The sequence below is a fragment of the Pipistrellus hanaki genome, assembly GCF_964339955.1.
Source record: "Pipistrellus hanaki genome assembly, chromosome: 15".
In the NCBI taxonomy this organism is placed as follows: Eukaryota; Metazoa; Chordata; class Mammalia; order Chiroptera; family Vespertilionidae; genus Pipistrellus; species Pipistrellus hanaki.
The window spans coordinates 23063768-23078866 of record NC_140517.1 but is presented as its reverse complement, the minus strand read 5'-3'; the positions used below and the strand labels follow the sequence as shown (position 1 = coordinate 23078866).

The 15099-nt window shown below is 45.9% G+C and overlaps 1 protein-coding gene across 2 annotated transcripts in view; it reads right to left on the bottom strand.

Annotated features, from left to right (window-relative positions):
• The window catches only part of CDH13 (cadherin 13), a 998364-nt gene that overhangs the window by 24669 nt on the left and 958596 nt on the right, over positions 1–15099 (bottom strand). For both annotated transcript variants that reach the window (XM_084905563.1, XM_084905564.1), the window contains exon 11: positions 1462–1604. In XM_084905563.1, coding sequence (XP_084761689.1) covers positions 1462–1604 — 143 coding nt within the window. The remainder of the gene's footprint in view (positions 1–1461; positions 1605–15099) is intronic.

The following is a 15099-nucleotide window of genomic DNA, read 5'->3' as shown; positions in this document are numbered from 1 at the left end:
GCCGGACTCCCTTCTCATTTTGCTTCTTCTGCTCCATGAGCCCAGGCAGCCCCACTTCCCGACCTGCCACTGACCCAAGCCCCTACTCAAGGCTGATTCATCCTGAAGCCGCCTCTGCCTGCTGTGTGTCACACTGACGCTGTGCTTCCTAGAAGCGTGCTTTCCGCCCTGGTGTGTGTGTGTGTGTGTGTGTGTGTGTGTGTGTGTGTGCCCCACCTGTGGGAGGGGCTCTGAGAACTCTCAGTTCACCGTTGCTGAGTGTAATGAAGGCTACATAGAGAGCCTTACAGGTACTCCTTCTGACCTGTAGGTCTCACACTAAATTTGCAGCTTCGGACACCTGGCTTTTAGGAATAATGGGGAGAGCTGACCTTCATGTGTGTTTGACACAATAGACAGCTCGGCTTAAGATATCCCCCAAACAACTCTGATGGCAAATCCCGCTGGTTTTGTGTCTGAAATGCACAGAACATCCCCATGACCTGATCCCTTTTAATGCCTTCACCTATTACTGGTCCAAGCCACCATCTTGCCTAAATCACCATCAGTTTCCTATGAGGTGTGCCCACTCCTGCCCGTGTCCCCCACAGCTGGTCTCAACACAGCCACAGGATGGTCACGGTGTTTGAACGCTACTCAGAACTTGGCCCATTTCACAGCGAGTGGAAGCCAAGGAGTATGGGGGCTGCCCCCTCCCTTCATGGACCACTGCTCCGGTGTTTGCTCATTCATATTGTCACTCACTCACAAGGCTCTCTGGGGCTGCCGAGTTAAAACGATCGCACCCTGGCATCTGTGATCTCGTTTCCCGATTTCTCTGTTTCACACATAAGTAGTATGCTTTCCATTAAAAAAAAATGCATTATGTATTTTACTCAATTTTCTTCCTTTCTCCAAAATCGTGCCAGCTGCCTGGGGATACTCATTTTTGTCTGTTCACTGCACACCCCAGCATATAGAGTGGGATCCAGCCCGTGGATGCTGATGCTAGCTTTTGAATGAATGGCAATTGTTTTGTGAGTATGAAAAATTCCCTTATTTGGGAAGAACTAAAAAGTATACTTATATATTAAGGAAAGCTAGCAGAGGGCACCGGGTGCTTTCCAGGGCAGCATGCCATGATCGGCTTTGTACTGCGGGCACCATTCAATCACCAGGGTTGGGTGTCACCGGGGACTTCTGCCTGTAGTAAGTAAAAGACCCCAAGACGAAAGACATCAACGGGGCTCCCTCACCTCAGTGCCGGCCTGAGTTGGAGCCCAGTGAGCACTCTGCTCCGACCTCTAGCACGACAAAGACTGAGAACTCCAGGACTTGGCTCGCTGTGTGCTTCCACATGAGCTTTCTGTGCCCCTACATACATATATTCTTCCCCAAACACCTCCAGCCACATCAGAGTAAATGAAAAATATATTTACAACTGAAAAGCATGGGCTCGATGGCATTGGAAAACGTGCTCACCGCTGTCGATGGCCAGGAAGAGGGCAGTGTAGATGCTGTTGTGGACGAACGGGGACTCACGGTCCAGCACGGCGGTGGTGTCCACAGTCCCGTTGATAGGGTTAATGTCCAGCCAGCCTGCTGGATCCTTGTAGACAGAATACCTGAAAAAGCCCCAAACAGCACCGGATTACATTCCGGACAGATTCAAGACGTTTTCAGAGAGCTGGTACAAGCTCCTGTGCTGAGTGCCCGGTAATCCTAATCTTAACACAAATCCAAAAATATCATTACAGCTACAAGGTTCATTCAGGAAGTAATGGCTCAGCAGAGGGCCTGCTCCACGCTAAGCATCATGACAAGCCTGTGAGGAGGGGACTCTTCTCTGCCCATCTCCCAGAGAGGCAAAGTTCACATCTCCCTCCTGAGTCCAAGTCAGTTTTTAAAAATAAATATACATTTTTATTGATTTCAGAGAGGAAGGGAGAGGGAGAGATTCCAGGCATGTGTAGATCTTAACCAGGAAACAGTGTGTTACTTATGCCCAGGGCCAGGCGTTGGCTATTCTGCATCTCCAGGGCCAAGATGAATGCCTGGCACATGGTGGCTGCCTAGTAAATGTGAGTGCGATATTTGATAAAATGTGATAAAAATGTGAGTTTCTCTTTCCGTTGCAACAATCACAGAAACAGAAAATGGAAAGAAAGGTAGCATTCGTTTCCCATCTTGTAGGTAGCAAGTTCACCCTTGATCTAGGAGTGGTTTGTGGTGGTTAAACACATTTGAAATAATGAAACATTTAAACAGACCACAATTTATTTTCTGATTTCTCAACTCAGAGTTTGGAACATAAGTGAACACGGAAATAATAGAGCTCTTCGCGTTGGCAATGAAACAACGCTCTTTGTTTCTCCCTCTGTCATGTTTTGGTCTTGTGATGCTGCGGTTTTGCAGCCCAGTGAACATGTTTGCTTTCTCTCCTGTGTGAGGCATTGTTGTATGCTGTTCAAGGCTGGGGCGTGATCTTGGGAGCTGTCCCCTGACAGCAGTGCGCAGTGGGTCAGGCCTGTGCGCATCACATTCCCCAGGAAAGCAAAAATGGGGGTGGCAGCGGGGGAGGGTGGTTCACAGGCCAGCATCTCACTGTTTTCTTCCTTAACAAACAATCAGGCATCCATTGCTGTGCTATTTCCCTTCAATTTTGTTTCCCTCTGTTATTTCATTTGGTGCCTCTTCCCACTGGAGGCCTTGATGGCAGCGTGCCGCTCCTACCAGAATCCCAGCCACGGAGAGGACCAGGCCGTGGCGTTTGCTGAGCACCCCCAAGTGTCCAGTGCTGGTGACGCTGTGTCCACGCAAGTCCATCCAAATGAAGAGCGGGGTGGATGACCCTGAATGTGGGGGTCACCCACCCCAGCCTCGGAGCTTTCTCCCCAGAGGGGAGAGGCAGCTCATGGCCTCCAGCCAACCTGCTCCTCCGCTGCCCGGCCCGTGGGCTCTGCTGTCAGATCTGCCCTTTTGACCAACTGGCCTGGCTCTCCTCGTAAACTTCTGACATTTTCAAAGCTGTCTTTTTAATAAACCTTTCGGTGTAAAAATACCAGCGTGTGAGTTGTTTTCTGTGCTTCCGGGCTTGAAAAAATGCATATGGCTTATTAGATTGGAATTTCCGGGCAATTTATCTGTAATGTGAACTTTGCTTGTTATGGGGGAAGGAAAGCTAAATTAAAACAGGACTCCTTTCGGTCTGTAATATAGCTTCACCGGGGCTGCCTGAGTGCTTGCCAAAGCTCAGCAGCTTCCCAGTGTCAGCCAGGAGATGCCAGGCGGGCTCATTAGTGGGATCGGGCAGTGGGGGATGTGGGGATGGGGCACCCAACCACATGCCCGGGCCCGGCACCCCTCCTGGGAAGCGGGGTTACTGTCAGCAGGCCCCAGCAGAGCAGGAAGGGAGCCTCAGGAGAGGCCAGGCAGGTGTTGACTGGGAAGAACTTGCAGAGCAGTGGCTGCGGCTCAGCCCTCAGGGACCCTGGTCATGGTGGGAGAAGGAGGAGACTCAAAGGTTTGACACGGCCAGTCTGCAAGCTTCTTGGGGTCACGCTCTGCGCTGTGGGAACCCATGTTTGTTCAGCATTGACACACAAACCATATGGGTTAGTACGGCCTGCCTTTTATTTTAGATTAAAAATGTTACAAAGTATTGATAATATAATGCAATTAGTACAGGAGTAGCCAAATGCATCAATGCCATATAACAGAGCACTGGAAATGGGCCAGTTACAGATAAATATAGATAGAGACATCTAAATAAATACCTAATATATATTAGCCAGAGATCTATCAATCTATTTATCTACCCATCCAGATAGATTTTGTAGATAATTATAAAAGGTTTGGAAAGTTATTGTTTGATGTAAAAGTAGCACGCTAAATTGTTTGGGAATGCTAGACCTTTCAAAAAAACTGTGTTGACTCACTGTCTGTTTTTTTTGGGGGGGGCAGTTGGATACCTTTGTGGTGCCTTTTGACCCTGGGGCATGTTAGAATATATGTAAATGCACAGCGAGGTCTTAGTGTTTGTTCACAAACTGGTAGCATGGATTACCGGGGAGCGAATTTGGGATGAGGGGGAGCGGGGGGGGGTCTATCAGAGGAAGACTCCAGGATCCCAGGGCTTTGCAGACATGCCACAGTAGTGGAAGCTGGTCTACAGCAAACACTAATTGGGGACCATCAGCAATATCCTGGCTGATATTATAGGGAGGATTGGGTTTTTTGGGACCAACATAGGAGCCTCACTGCAGCTCATTCTCAACAAGGGGTCAGTGAGGATGGGAAAGACTATGAGAGTCTGGACAGTGCAAACGAAGGAAAGGGAAGTGCAGAGGGACTTCCTCGTCCTGCTCAGGAAGCAAACGGCCCTGCAAAATCCGGGAGAGAGGAAACAGCAGGCGCCTCTCAGCTCCCCATTAGTTCCAGCCCAGCGGCCCCGGTGTCAGATGGAATACCTGCATGACTGACTCACATCAACCACTTTATTTAAAAACAGAACTAGGAAGTTATAGAGTTCTCAGGGGAAGGACATACACTGGTTTCAAATAGTGTATGTGGTGGCTCTGAGTATAAAGGAAAAGGCGCATTCCAATCTTCTGACAGAAACACAGCAGAGACTGGAGGGCCAGTGAATTCCCGAATCCCAGTTCCAGTAGATGCCTCAGCCCATCACGGGGCCCATGGAGATGCCAGATACTGGGCTCTTTCCTTCCCCTGGGGAGCCAGTGCAAAAGAAAGCAGTCTTAGTCACAGGGAGGACTTCCCAGGGACGCCGAGATGCCACAACCAGTAGATGTGGACAAGAAGAGCTGTCCGGAGAGTGGCCTGAGGGGGACCTCCTAGGGTGGGGAAGATGAGGATAGAGCTGGCCTCGCCTAGTGTGGGGCTATGACCTTCTGTGGCCCAATAACAGCTGGAGATCGGGGAGGAGCTGACACCTCTAGACCCTTCCCTGGACACTCCCTATCCCTCCTCCCCTCCCCCCTGGCATCTCAAAGCCCCTGGTGGTCTTCTGCACGAGGCTCTATTGCTTCTCCAATTCTGGCATTCACCAGGCTTGTTGAGTATGATCGGGCCTTTTCATTTTTACCAGGTACTCCACCCCTAAAGATGAAGCTTGGAGCTGAAACCCTGGGGCTAGATCCTGTGGCTGAGTTTTCCTTAGAACACGAATGGGAATGTCCCGCCCTCGGGCCATAAGGCCCGCAAAATCATTTGGTCTGGCCTCACCAAGGCAGTAGGGTTGAGTTAATGTGCTTGAGAAAATATAGCAGGCTAATTTTTAAGTTGATAATTTTGTATGTCATGTGAATGATGTTTTACATATCTAAATGGCCCTTGCAGAAAAAAGGTTCCCCACCCCAGCCTTAGGGGGATAATTAGGGAACAAACGTTTGGAATCTACAGAATGGTACATTTCCTAACCCCCTCTCAAACTATTAACATTTCCTTAAAATCACATTTCTGTTTACAAAAAAAATCATACATATTTGAGAAAGGTTTAACATCATATAGCACATGTATACAAATTAAGAATTCTTTACCATTAGAAATTCTCAAATAATATTGGTGTAAGCTGTTTTTATTTTATTTTATTTTTTTATTGGAAGGCTCATATTCACAACATTTAAGTCAAACTTAGAGACTTTCCCTGAAACAAATGACTCGGGTTGATAAAGATATAAAGAATAACAGATCTGAAAATGATTTACTCTAAAAAACAGCCCTTCAAAAAATACTTTCTGCTTTTGCTAGAGGAGAGAAAGTGGTGGGCCCCAGCGAAGGTGCAGCTGACTGTAGTGAGCATCATGAGTCAGGGATGTGCCTGCAGCCCAGCCGGCTCCTCAGCTGTGAGCCCTGCACAGACTGAGCCCTCCCTGGCAAGCAGAGGGACCTGCCATTCCCAAGGCACCAGCTATTTGCCGATTGACCTTCCACATCATCCCTAAACACGCTCCCAGCCCGTTCCAGGCAAGGCAAGTGGGTTTCTCACTTTTCCCAGCAAAGGTCATGCCTGCTCTGTTTTTTGAGGCCATTACTCCTTTGCCAAAATTTACTGCGGGGCTCCTTACAACGGCTGCTGCTGCCGTAGGACCTCTGTGTGCTTGGGGCAGGACTTAGCCCTGACAGGGTTTTTGCTAAGTCATTTCCCAAGATGACTTAGGAACCCATCACCCTGCCTGTGGAACCCGTGCAAATGCAGCAGGCACTGAGGAAAGGAAGCCGCATCCTCAGGCTGCTTATACATGTCTTCACAGGCCCTCTCATTGCTGCTTCCGGCAAAATTGATCCCAAAGAAATACAGAGAAAACGGAAACATAGATTCAATGTGCAAAGCCCAAATTTAACACTGTCAGAAAAGCCGAGAAACTGGGACCTTGATAAGTGACTAAAACGTGGCTCTTTGAATGACAGGCTGGGACTTCGGAAACTCTCCGCTCTCTCACACCCACGAGAGCGCTTGTCAATTCCAGATGAAAACATGTTACACTTCGGTGCTGGTGGAAGCATTAAACAGATGCTTTAAAGATGCAGCCACAAGATGGTTTCCATTGTTTATACACACTATCATTAATTTCATCATTAGTGCTCAAGCCTGGCTCCTCTTATGGGGACTGTCAGGGTCAGGGTTAAGTTTCCCACCTGCATATCTATGTTGGTGGTTTTTCCCAAGCACTAGAAACCACACCCAGAAACGAACAGGGGGATGACTTGGAATTTGGTACGAGATGGAGGACCTAAGCTTTCCTTGGTGTGAGGCTTTTTGCCCATTCGTTCACTGTGCTCCTGGGTCTGAGAATGCAAATAGGAACAAGAACTGAAAGGATGGCCTGACTAGTGCCCTGGTGCCACCATGAGTGAATTCCTGGCCATGTCTATAACTGTCTCCAACACCTCACCCTGCTCAATCCTGGTGGGTAGGCTTAGTGAGGCGGCCTCTCAGTGACCAGAACCCTCCACATATGACCCAAATGCAGCAGAGAGTACACCTGCCATCTCCCCAAAGATGCAAGGTGCCAGGATGTTGGCCCAGGGCAGGGACCTAAGTCAACCCGGACAATGAGGATGCAGCAGGGAGAAACCAGTTAATGGTGGAAGAAAAGAGAGCAGTGTAAGTTTACAGGAGCCTCAAAAAGGAGTCTATTTGAGGAGTGAAGGGTCAAGAGAGGCCCTTTGGATGACCGCTTAGCCCTGGAATTGCTTGGCAGGACACCTCTTGATGACTGTGCTGCCCAAGCTGGGTGTGGAGATAGTGGGTACATCATGGGATGTGGCTGGAAAAGTTCCGTCAAAAGCAAGCAATCATGGTTCATCTGTGTTCACTCAAGATTAATGTTAAAACAAACTTATAAACAAATTTATTTTCAGCATTTTTTCTTTCCAAAGTAAGATCTTAATCAAATCTTTTTCTTGGTTTTGAGTTAGACTGTAGTCCCCACTTTCCTCTCCCCATCTTCTTTAGAGGAGGGCTGTTGTGGTCTCTGCCCTTGAAGATTCATGGTTTGGAGTTCAAGGCGTGGAGGCAGACCTTGAGGGTTCTGAGCCTTCTTGCTGAGACAGTTCCTATGAAATCACTTCAGGCCCATATGTCTCCACCTAGGACGCTGAAGACCTGGACTCACTATGGGCCATAAAACATTCTCAGGAGGAAAAATAAAAATACCTGCTAATTCCAACTCTAGAGAACCTGCCAGTTTTTCCTGGAAAGTGTCAACATGTTTGTAAATAGTTAAAACTAAAGGCAAGACCTCAGCACCAGGCTCCCCTCTGCTTTGGAACAAGCCCTTTGGTTCTTGTGCATTTCTGATCATGCTTGTTTAAGGATATTTTCACATTAATGTCTCTTTAGTGATGGGGAGAGTTTTCAGTGGCTGCTAATCTTCATCACCCCCAGGGCCCATGGCGGGGGCAGGTATGGAAGGCCCACATAGCATTGATCTAATTAGCTAAGAATTTCAGTCAAGATTTGCCCCAGCTCCATGTCAGCCAGGACCTTGCAGCCTGCTCCCCAGATCACCCTCCCATCCCCACAGAAGCTAACTGGGCTCTCTCTCTGGCTAACCTTCCTCCTGCCAGCCTGAATGCTGGGCCAGGCCAGAGCAGAGGCTGTGAGGCAGTGTTTCCAGGGACAAGGGTCTCCCAGAATGTCATCACATGAGCAACAAGTGGGCCAGACAGCTGGGTCCAGAGGTGTGGGCTCCCTAGACACCCACTTTGCGAGACTTGGGGTGACCAACTTTAAACAAAAGCAGCCTCCCCTTATCTGATTTCCAGGAAGAGGCTTGGATTTCTTCTTTGCCCTGCACGCATGTGCATACTCTTGGCCCAATGTCCTCTGGCTCAAGAAGTCATTGCCTGCCCATTATTCCCATTTGGTCAGTTGATCACCAAACTTTAATAGCATTTTATTACAAGGCTAAAACACAAACTAATATGAAATTGTTTTGTTGTTTCAGAATTTGGGATGGGCAAGGCCTCCACAGCATGTGGCTCAGGCAAGGGACCTCTTTGACCAGGTCTCAGTGTGGTATAGCTTATAAGTGAAGTTCAGCTTTTGTCCACTTAAGCCAATGGCATGGTGTGTCTGAGCCAGGTGTGTGGTTTCCTAGGGTGGTTTGTCTTGAAGAAACATGCCCATTGGGAGAGCAGAGTGGGATGTTTGAAGACCAGCATGGAAGAGTTAATCAATCCCTCTGTATTTGTTCTCTGAGTTTATTTTTATTGGGTGATTAATTGACATGCCATGGCCTTTGCTCCAGCACCTGAGTCTGTGAGCCCAGCTCAGATCGAAAGCATATTGGTGCTTTTGAGAAGTCGATAAAGGCGGCTGGCTGCCACAGGGCCTGCAGAGAGATGGATGGCTGAGCCTCACACTGTGCCATGAAGGTCAGTGATCACGGCCTGCAAGCTGCCAACAGGGAGGGTCTTAAAGGCAGCCATGCTCAGCTCAGGTGCTGGGCCTTCTCCCTCTGGTGGAGTCCAACCAGCGAGCGCTCTCAGACACTGCTCCTTACGGAGGCCAGTGCTTGGGAGCCAGGAGAGTCCAGGCTTCATATGGAGAGACCGCCCCGGGGAGCACATTTCCGGTGTCCTTGACATGACTCAGTGTACAGAAGCCATCCCCAATACAGGTGATTCCCTGGTTACTCTGTGGGATCAAGTTGGCAGGTTATTTTCCACCACAGAGCACGTAGAACCACACATTCTCAGCCCTGGGTATTGATTTCATACACTCACTCAAGGCATAGTTTTTGAATTCCTGCTCTGTGCCCAGTGCTCTGCTGGGGTCTGGGAGATTGCCGTGAAGAAGGCAGAGAGCTCCCTGCCCTCCTGAGACTTCCCTTCATAGAGAGCAATTATCAGCTGATACGAAACTTTGCATAGGAGGTGGTGAGTGCCCAGGGGAGGAACTGTCTACCTCTGTTCTTATAGGCAGGGACTAGTCACATGTCTGGTCCATCATAGGCTTAGTCAAGGACGGGTCAACAGATAGGAAAATGAATGAGCAACTCCCCCCCAAAAACAACAACAATAACAACAACAACAAAACCTCCCCCAAAACTCCCACACATGTATATACAATATAGTAGATATATATACATATACATATATCTATATCTATATCTATATCTATATCTATATCTATATCTATATATCTATATCTAAAATGTTCATGTGTGTGGTATATGTATGGTATAAAATACCAGATATATGTTGAGTATATACACTAAAAATATATTTGTCTTACATTATATGTAATATATAATGTAACATAGTTATCACATCCTTATTATAAATTGAATGCTTGTGTGTTCCCTCACTCCAATTCATATGTGAAAGCCCCAATTCCCAGTGTGGTTATATTTGGAAATGAGTCCTCCAAAGAAGTAATAAAGGTTAAATGAGGTCATAAGGTTGGGGCCCTGTTCTGATAAAATTAAAAGAGACACAGCCCAGACAGTGTTTCTCATTGGTTGAGTGTCAATCAATGTACCAAGAGGTCACCTCTTCCATTCCTGGTCGGGGCACATGCCCAGGTTGTGAGCTTGGCCCCCAGTAGGGGTCTTGCAGGATAATTTGTTTCTCTTTCATTGATGTTTCTGTCTCTCTATCCCTCTTCCTTCCCCTCTCTCTAAAAATCAATAAAAATATATTTAAAAAAAGAAGAGATACCAGAGAGCAAGAGTCTCTTATTTTCTCTCTCTCCCCTCCAGGTGCACACACTGTGGAAAGTCCATGTGTAGACACAGGAAGAAGGTGGTCATCCTTAAGCCAGGAAAAGAGCTCTCACCAGAAACCAAATTGGGAAGAACATTTCCAGCCTCCAGAACTGTGAGAAATAAATTTCTGTTGTTGAAGCTCCCTGTCAGTGCTATTTTGTTATGGCAGCCCTAGCAAACTAATGCAATACTATATAAATATTTGCTTGAATCATGAAATTGCCATTTTTCTCATTAAAACCCATCAAACATCAGCAATTTCATATGGCCTAATCTAATACATAAATGTAGATGCAATCAAAATGATATATCATAATTGTGTGTTTTCCCTCAGCTGGACAGTGTTCATTGAGGAAGACATGTCTTATTAATCTCTGCTTTCGCTTCTCCTCAAGCAATCACTGGCATTTGGTAAACATTGGTGACTGATGAGTAAATTACTAAGATGAGCTCTTTGACTTCCTGTTCCAGCAGAAGCCTTAAAATAGTTTCTATCAAGGCTACTTCACTCATTAAAAATAATTACCTTGCACATATTGGCATGAGCTATTGAACTGTTCACTAAGAATTTTTCACTTCATAGGAACTCAAATGAAATGTGTTTCCACAAAACACACACACACACACACACACACACACACACACACACACACCTCTCAGAGCCTGGTGTCACTCAATCTTCTTGAGTCACACCACTCAGGTACACTTGTGGGACCAGTGGATGAGAACATCCCGGTTTCTGAATGGAGGTGAGGGCTAAGGGACAGGGTTTCTTTTCAGAGTGACAAAAACGTTCTAAAATTGAGAGTGGTGATGGTTTTACAACTCTGTGATGGTTTTACAAGATAGTTGAGTTATATATTTGAAATGAGTAGATTGAATGGTGTGTAAATTATTTCTCAATAAAGCTGTTAGATATAAGAAAAATATCTTCAAAGAAGTGAGTTTGCTTTGGTAAAGCAAAACCAAACCAAACCCAAACACCCCTTCTGTGATGCACTTCAGAATATCCTACTATTGACTGCACAGACCCCAAAATGACAGAGGTATCCCTATAAATGAGTCTCAGAGAGCCCTTTGTTTGGCTCAGCATATGCCAAAAATGAAAACAATTCAAAATACCTGTTTCATTTTTGCTTGCTTGACATATGCTGAGCCCAAACAAAGGGCTCTCTGAATCTCATCTATAAGGTTCTTAATTCATAGTTGTAATGGCTGCAGCAGAAGGGGCCAAGGTCTATACTTGTCCAGTCAATAATGAATGAATGAGTAAACAAGCACCTTGCTCTCTGCTTGGCTTTTCTTATCAATATTTCTCTTGTCTATGAATGAATACTTCACTTATTCTTATCTATGAGGGTTACAGCTATTTCTTCATGCTACTGAGGGTCCTCATTTCTCCCAAACACAAACAGAACTCTGGTTCTGTCACAAACTTGGCCTGCGATATTACTTCTTCTCTTGGGCCTCGGTTTCCTTACCTATAAAACAAAGGGCATGCTCAATGATGGTCTCTAAGGTTCCTTCTAAGTCTAGTAAATTATGACAGTCTTCACAAAAGTGATCATTATTCATCGGTGAGAAAAAAGTTATAAAATTATTCCTGGTGGGCCGATTCAAATCAAAGTCCTGGCAGTTTTTTTTTTTACATGATGTGTGACATTTTACAATGCCGTGTAAATGTAGAAAGTGAAAAGGCAGACATTAAAGGTGAAAAAAATAAACAGCCAGGAAAGAATGCCTTTATAAATTGCTTGCTCTGACTTCAGAGAGACAATTTTTAAAAAAGTAAGATCATGAGAACTAGATTTATGTCCCCAGGTCCAATGCAAATGCAGGATTTGTACAATAACCATTTATCAGCTCCCAAAGAGCTGATTTATGGCCCAACCATCCTACTTTGTATTCTGACTGTCTCAGAAAGATAACTGACAACACAGAAAGAAATATCCTCCGACTCATTGTGGATGACGGGTTATAAATGAGCACAACTTGATTTTCTGCTCCGGAAAAATCAGTGTTTGAAACTCTCATTAGGAATTAGTTGTTAAAGCTGTTCCTAAACTTGACTGTTTGGCCCATTGCTTTGTTATAGTTTTAGTCATTTAATTTCCTGACAATGCCGGGCAGGGAAACTACTGCCTTTGCTTTAGTACATTCTAGGTCACCTTCTTCGTCTAGATGTATCACAGATCATCAGACAGCCTGTGCTCAGCACACATTACACTGCTGTCCCTGTATGAAAAGGTGGGAGCAAGTAAGATGATGAGTTAGTTGGCCCAGGACCTAGTTTTATGGGAGGCACTGTGCTGGCTTGGAGTGGGTGGAGACAGGTACAACATGGCTCTTGACCCTTCTCCCCACATAGTGAGGACTTGACTTAGTGTTTCCCAGACTGTGGGCCCTGTAGTACCTGTGGAGTTCAAAGGTACAGATCTCCAGGCTCTGACATTGGAATTCTTGATTTGGTAGGCCCGAGGAGAGGCTAAATCTCTGTGATTTTAACACCTCCCATGGGTTTTTTACGCTGGACCGGGGATATGTATCTGGGATTTGCTGAAATCTGGGGTTTTGCCATTTCTGCCAAGCAGCTGTAAGATTGAGGCACTCAAGCAAAGGGTAGAGTCTAGTGTATTACATCTAAGGAAGGTCAACAGGAGAAGCAAGAGAGCCAAGAATCTTCCATTTTACTCTCCACACCTAGTTAATCAATCCCCAACTCATTTAGACTCTACCACTGTTTCTTAGCTCTCTACACATTTTTGAATTATCTTTGTTGCTGCTCTAGTCCTAGCCAGCATCATCTCTTATGTGACCTCTCAGCCTCTCTCTTCACTTAAAGTCTGTCTTGTGTCTGAATGCACTTTTTCTAAAATTCAGATCTGATCATAGCATCCTTCTGAGTCAGTCCTTCAGGTGTTCCCACTGCCTATGGATCAAGGCTTGGATTTCATAGCAGCCTACAAAAGACCCTTCACAATTCATCCAGCTGTTGAGCAAATAGATATTATGTCTGTGGCTTTGCCTATTTTATCTCCTGGGCCTGAACATCCCTTCCCTGTTCTCAGCTTGGCAACCTCTTCTTCCTTGACTCTTATAGGCAGACACAGATGTGCCTCTCTCTCTGTCCTTGTCATACTGTCATTTTTTTTTTATACCTTGAAGGTCACTTTCATCACAGCTTTTATATTGAAAGTGTGGTTTATATAGCTACCTCTTCATCTCTAGACTAGGTCTAGATGCTAGAGGTCATATACATTTTGATGACTAAATATCTCTGATACCTGTGAATTAGGGGCCAATTCACATTTGTTCAGTAAATGAGGGCGCCCAGCAAGGAATCCCAGGGTAGGATGAGCCTGGAACTGTTAGAAAGGCTGAGATGTTACATAAGACTTCCTCCAAAGGCCTTGAAGGGAGAAGCTCCCGGACAGGCATTCTCATGGAATTGCCCTGTTTGCAACATAGCCCTTGTGCAGCTAGCCGCCTGTGTCCCAGTTGGTCTTTCTCCATGGCTAATATGGTTCCTTTGGGGCAGCTGGCATTGCTCAGATGGGCAGGGAGGGTAAGGAAAGGACACAGGAGAGCTTCCAGGAGGACTGTAGGAGATGGGCTTCAATATATTCGCAGGAGAATGGAACTATCATGGCCAATTTGAGCTTGTCCAATTTTATCCATCCATGTATCCACTCATCCATCCATCTATCCATCTCTTCTTCCTTCCTTCCTTCCTTCCTTCCTTCCTTCCTTCCTTCCTTCCTTCCATCCATCCATCCATTCTTTCAGTATCCACTGCATGGCTCTATAAGAGGGAGCAAGATCATGAGCAACATGTATACAGGTAAAACAATAACTTCAGAGAGTGATACCTGCTCTGAGCTATCACTTTGGGCCATGGTATAAGAAGTAACAAGTGACAGGTGGACAGACTGGGGGAGGAATTCTTTTGTGAGAGGTGACTGAGGAAAGCGTCTCAGAGAGCATGACAGATGAGGCCTAAACAAAAAGGAGACAGTCAAGCCCTGGACAGTGTGGTTCAGTGGTTGAGCACTGTCCCATGCATTGAGAGGTCTCTGGTTGGATTCCCAGTCAGGTTGTGGGCTCTATCCTCAGTAGGGGGCATGCAGGAATCATCGGATCAATGCTACTCTCTCTCATCAATATATATCTCCCTTTCCCTCTCTAAAGTCAATATAAATATTAAAAAAAAATGAAGACAGTCAAATGGAGATATGGTGGAGAGAACATTCCAGGCAGAGGAAACAATGTGAGCTGATGAGTTAGGGAAGATCCTCCAACTGGGAAGTGTCTTGGGGACAGTGGGTAGAACAGAGGCCGGACAGATGGATTTGAGTTCAAATCCTGGCTCAGCCATTTAAAATCTAGGGGTCACTGAGAGAGGTACTAACCTTTTCAGCTTTTGCTTTCCTCCATGTAAAATGGAGACACTAAAACCTTAGTCATATGGTGGCTGTGAAGATTAAATCCTATGTGGAGCATGGTCCTTAGTGTGGGGTAGATTCTCAAGCCCAGATATTTCAAAATCCTTTTGCCAGGTGAAAGTCATCATATTTTTCTCATCAGCACCACGAGACAGGCAAAAAGATGGATCACCTCAGTTTTGGTAACCAGTTTCAGACTGACACCTCTATCTGATTTCGCTTTCGTTCATATTTTTAAAACGCTCTATGTATTCCCTTTATTATGCATGTCACTCGGCTCTAGTTACTGTGAAACTAGAAGGTCGCAACTTGGCTCTGGGCTCAGAAATATGGCACCTGTCAGGAGCATGATTTAGGAACTTGGCCTCTCTCAGTGGAGCCACATGTAGTAAAATCAAGCCAACGATTCAATCTGTTGCTGTTGAATAAAAGCTGGGAGAAAT